The 4,878-nt window shown below is 36.5% G+C and overlaps 1 protein-coding gene across 1 annotated transcript in view; it reads right to left on the bottom strand.

Annotated features, from left to right (window-relative positions):
- LOC109393330 (unconventional myosin-XVI) overlaps positions 1-4,878 on the bottom strand; it is a 457,270-nt gene that overhangs the window by 243,006 nt on the left and 209,386 nt on the right. The window contains exon 3 of the mRNA XM_019662415.1: positions 1,950-2,020. Coding sequence (XP_019517960.1) covers positions 1,950-2,020 — 71 coding nt within the window. The remainder of the gene's footprint in view (positions 1-1,949; positions 2,021-4,878) is intronic.

A 4,878-nucleotide genomic window follows, 5' to 3' on the forward strand; every position in this document is an offset into this window, starting at 1 on the left:
CTGATGGTAACCACTTTGAGCACCTCTTGTAATTGCAGAAGTCAAACATGACTTGTATTCATCTTTTGTTATTGGTATATATTGAGTATTATAATTTAATAGTTTTTTCCCTTTCTTAAAACGTGTATACATGGTTTTGGTACCCTCTGTATTTTTTATATTTACCCCTCATTGGATACATCAATTGCAAATAACTTTTCCCATTAACTAGGTTGTCTTTTCATTTTGTCAATGGTTTCCTTCACTGTGCAGAAACTCTTTAGTTTGATGTAGTTCCATTTATTTATTTTTGCTTTTGTTGCCCTTACCTGTATGTAGTTCAATATTTTTAATAGTTGCATGGAATTCCACTGCTTAAATCACTGAAAACTAGAATTCACCAGGTGAAAGAAAGGATATTTCTTATTTATAGTATATTTCACTTAAGCTTCACTATGGTCTGCTGCTGTCAAAGAACCAAATTAAAAAAATTTCCATTTCAGCCCCCATTCAACAGGGTTTTGTTAACAACAGAAGTTCTTCCTTGTCAATGGCTCATTTATTAAAGGCTGTGACATAAAAGCCTGGCTAGCATTTTAGCCAAGCTTATGTGACTCTGTTTTCAACTTCATAAATATCATACTTTTTAAAAAAAGTTAAATCTGAGTTTCCATCTGTATTAGCCTCATGATACTAAACTCCTGGGGTGCTGATATTGTTACTTGTTGTCTGTATTTCCTCTCTGTCTCTGACAGTACCTGACACCTGCCTTAGGTTCGATGCAGGAATTACTTAATGAATTGTAGGTAAACAGACAAATTTAGATGTGTTGAAAATTTATTAAAAAAATGATAAAACTAAACATTTTATTTGCCAAAAGACTGTACTTTTTTAAAAAAAACCTTATGCTTCTCAAGTATCTATCTGTAATAAAGTGGGAATTGCTAATCTCTAACATAAAAGTTATTGTAGCACTTCTAATAGAAATGTCCTATGGAAATCTACACTTAGAGTTAGGTAGTCAATGAATAATAATTGAGTTAAATAAACAAAACTCTGGGAAATCATAACAACATCCACAGCTTATCTCTGGATGCCCCACAGAAACATACGCTGCCTCTTTCTCAAAGACACTCATCTAAGAGTATATAATTAGCGCTTCGGTGCTGATAAAGCATAGGCTTCCTAATGTGGGGTGCCTAAAAGGTAGGATGAACTGCAGAGCGACCTACTCACATGTGACATTTTAGATGGCTAAATTGCCTTTTTCAGTATCTGAGTCATTTTGAAACCCTGTAATTTTGTCTCTCTGGCAACCTGCAATTTTTCATTTGTTTTTATTTACTCAGTAAGCTCAGGTAAAGGAGACACAGCACTGAGCCCATATTCTCCAGCAGTCACTAGGTTTTCTTATATGCATTTCAGTTCCATCTTTCTCTTCCTCTTAGCTTCACAACCTATGGCTAACAGTATAAAAATGAAATATATCTGCATTGGATCGAGAGTTAGTGAAGTGTTTCTCATCTACCTCATCACTTTAATCTCATTCTGTTTCCTAAAGAATATAGATAAGTTTTATTGACATTTATATGAGCGAGGCCATGAGCAGAGTATAATCAAGTTCAGTGAAATGATAAAGACAACTTATAGATGTAAAAGAGAGACTGAGACTGCCTAACACTCAGTAATTGATACAATAACGTCTTGCTTATTTGTTGAATACTATTCATTTTCAAAAGCATCTTCTTTAGGGCAGAGATTCTAACTCCATTTGCTGAAGATTATTTATAAACGATAATGCAAATAATTAATAAATACTAATTCATTCTTATCCAAGCATGTTAACTTGAAACACATCATTTTGGTGATCACTTGTCAAATGTACATTTTGCTACTGAGTTTTGGGCTCATAAGCGATTCTCCTTTTCCTAGGGGTCACCCACACTTGCCCTGGTCATTACAGTTCTTACCAGATGAAGCAAAGACCCTCCTGAGGAAACGGGAGTGTGGGGATCTGCCCCCTCCTTCAAGAGTCGAAGCGCTGAAAGAATGAAAGGGGAGAAGGGGGTTACAGCACATCTTTCTTCCACAGCCTGACTAAATGTTGTGCATTTCATTAATATCGAAAATGCAAAAACAGCCATGAAAGCCAGAGATGACGCCTTAATCGCCATTTGACCTCATTTCATGTATTCACAACGGGCAGGGTGTCTCCTCACACTGAAACTTATTCCTCAGTTTGTCAATATAATTACCTATTACAGCCATGCAAATTATTCAAAATAAGGAATAAACTTTTATAGTACATTGTTTTCAAAGGGCCTAGATTACGCATCCTTTATAGAACAAAAAAGTAATTAAATAAATTATTTCATAGGTTCACATAGGTATTAGTTTCCTTAATTTTTAGTTTTTAAACTCATTAGGACCCAATGGCTTAAAACAATAAAAGCTGACACTTTGAACATTAAACGTCTATGCATGCCAATGCTTATGCCAATTCTCACAAAGCACTATGGGAAAAAGCCTTTTACATCTAAATTACTAATGTCAAATAGGTGAAAACATATGCCAGTTTTCAGAATAAATACATAGTCAGAAGGTGACCTATGCTTCCATTTGAACAGCAAAGGTGAATGCCACAGGCATTAGGAGATTTGTAGTATTACATTCTCTGCCTCTTACAGCGGCTTTAAGACCAGCCTTGTAGAGAGGCTCATCAAGTCCCCAAAGTGCTATAATGGTTTCCATGGCTAATAGCAGTATAATTTTAATAAAAAGCCATTAATGAATTTTCCACAAAAATATGATTAAAGCAACAGTTACTCTTGTATTCCACTGTGACACAGAACCGCACAAAATGGCTCAGATTCAAACTCATATTTCCCTGAGCATCTTGTGTTTCCTTTAAATTTTTCTGTCACTTAGAATATTACCCAAATGTACCTTCTTTTCAGTGGCACCCTACATCTTTCATGCATCCCAATATCTAGTCTGTTACCATCCTCCCCAACTGTAACGGCATATCACAGAAGGCGTCATGGGGCTTGGCAGACATTGTTAGGCCGGCACAGTTTCCTCTCCGGGAAGGCCATCTCTTCGATAACGTGTGCAATGGGCATGAAGAGGGAGGCAGATCAGCCTCTCCAACATGGGAGTAATGTGGTGAGGGGAAAGACAGCCCACACCCAGACCAGTGCGCCGTCCATACTGCTAATCCTAAAACTAGAGTGCCCTTCATCCAAATCTCTCCCGAGGGGAGTCCAACGTATTTCCTGCTCTACCTGACAAATGGCAATGCTTGGCTGGACTCTTTGATCTTACACCTGTTTACTCCATCTCTCCCCCAGAAAGCAGTTCCTAAATAGAAGCATGTCCCCACATCTACTCATTTACTAAATGACTTTCCTTTAATGATATTCTTCCTTCAATTAAGAATTTAATTCTTTTCATAACCTGGATTCTCCTAATGTTACAAAAATTTTCTCAAGGGTAGCCATCTTATAGGATGAACTGTAACCTGACATCACATGGTGCATCTACTTGTTGACTTGGGTATCTTCCTTCTCTGCCATTAGTAGAAAAATTCAGGAAGGTAAGGTCCTTGGAAGGTAAGGTCATGGAAGAAATACCAATAATTTCAGATATGCTGATGACACCATCTTACTGGCAAAAAGTAGCAATGATTTGAAACAGCTTCTGATGAAAGTGAAAGAAGAAAGCAGGACCGCNATATAGATAGATAGATAGATAGATAGATAGATAGATAGATAGATTTATACTATTCCCTAACCTGCTTTTGATATTTACCAATATGTCTTGGACATATTTGCATATCTGTCATAGCTGAATATTTTTTTAAACTTTTCATTACATTATAGTTGGTTTAATATGAAACTAATATCAGATTAGTTTCAGTTGTACAGCATAGTGATTTGACATTTACGCGTATATACCTTACAGTGTGATCACAATCAGTCTAGTCTGTCACTATGCAGTTATTATGATGTTGCTGTCATAGTCCCTATGCTGTACACTACATCCCCATTGTTTACTTATTTTATAACTAGAAGTTTGTACCTCTTAGTCACCCATCCTCCCACACCCTCCCTTCTAGCAACTCTCAGTTTGTTCTCTGTACCTATTGTCCTGTTTCTCTTTGGTTTGGTTTGGTTGATTCATTTGTTTTGTTTTCAGGTTCCACATATAAGAGAAATTATATAATATCTGTCTTTCTCTGACTTATTTCATTTAGCATAATACCCTCTAGCCCCATCCATGTTGTCACAAATGGTAAGATTTCATTCTTTTTTATAGCTGAGTAACATTCCATTGTGTGTGTGTGTGTGTGTGTGTGTGTGTGTGTGTGTGTACCCTTTTTATCCATTCATCTATTGATGGACACCTAGGTTGCTTCCATATCTGGGCTATTGTAAATAAGGCTGCAATGAATATAGGGGTGCGCATATCTTTTCAAATTAATGTTTTTGCTTTCTTCAGATAAATACCCAGAAGTGGAATTGCTGAGTCATATGGTAGTTCTAATACTGAGAAATCTCCATACTGTTTTTCATAGTGGCTATACCAATTTACAACCTAACCAACAGTGTACCATGCCTTCTTTTTTTCCACATCTTCACCAATGCTTGTTATTTGTTGACTTTTTGGTGATAGCCATTCTGGTGGGTGTGAGGTAATATCTCATTGTGGTTTCGATTTGCCATTTTCCTGATGATGAGTGACATTGAGCACCTTTTCATATGTGTGTTGGTCATCTATGTGTCTCCTTTGGAGAAATATCTATTCAGGTCCTCTGCACATTGTTTAATCAGATTGTTTGCATTTTTGATGTTGAGTTGTATGAATCCCTTATATATTGGGGGTACCAAAAAATGTATA

Source organism: Hipposideros armiger, unplaced genomic scaffold, assembly GCF_001890085.2.
Source record: "Hipposideros armiger isolate ML-2016 unplaced genomic scaffold, ASM189008v1 scaffold_376, whole genome shotgun sequence".
Lineage (NCBI taxonomy): Eukaryota > Metazoa > Chordata > Mammalia > Chiroptera > Hipposideridae > Hipposideros > Hipposideros armiger.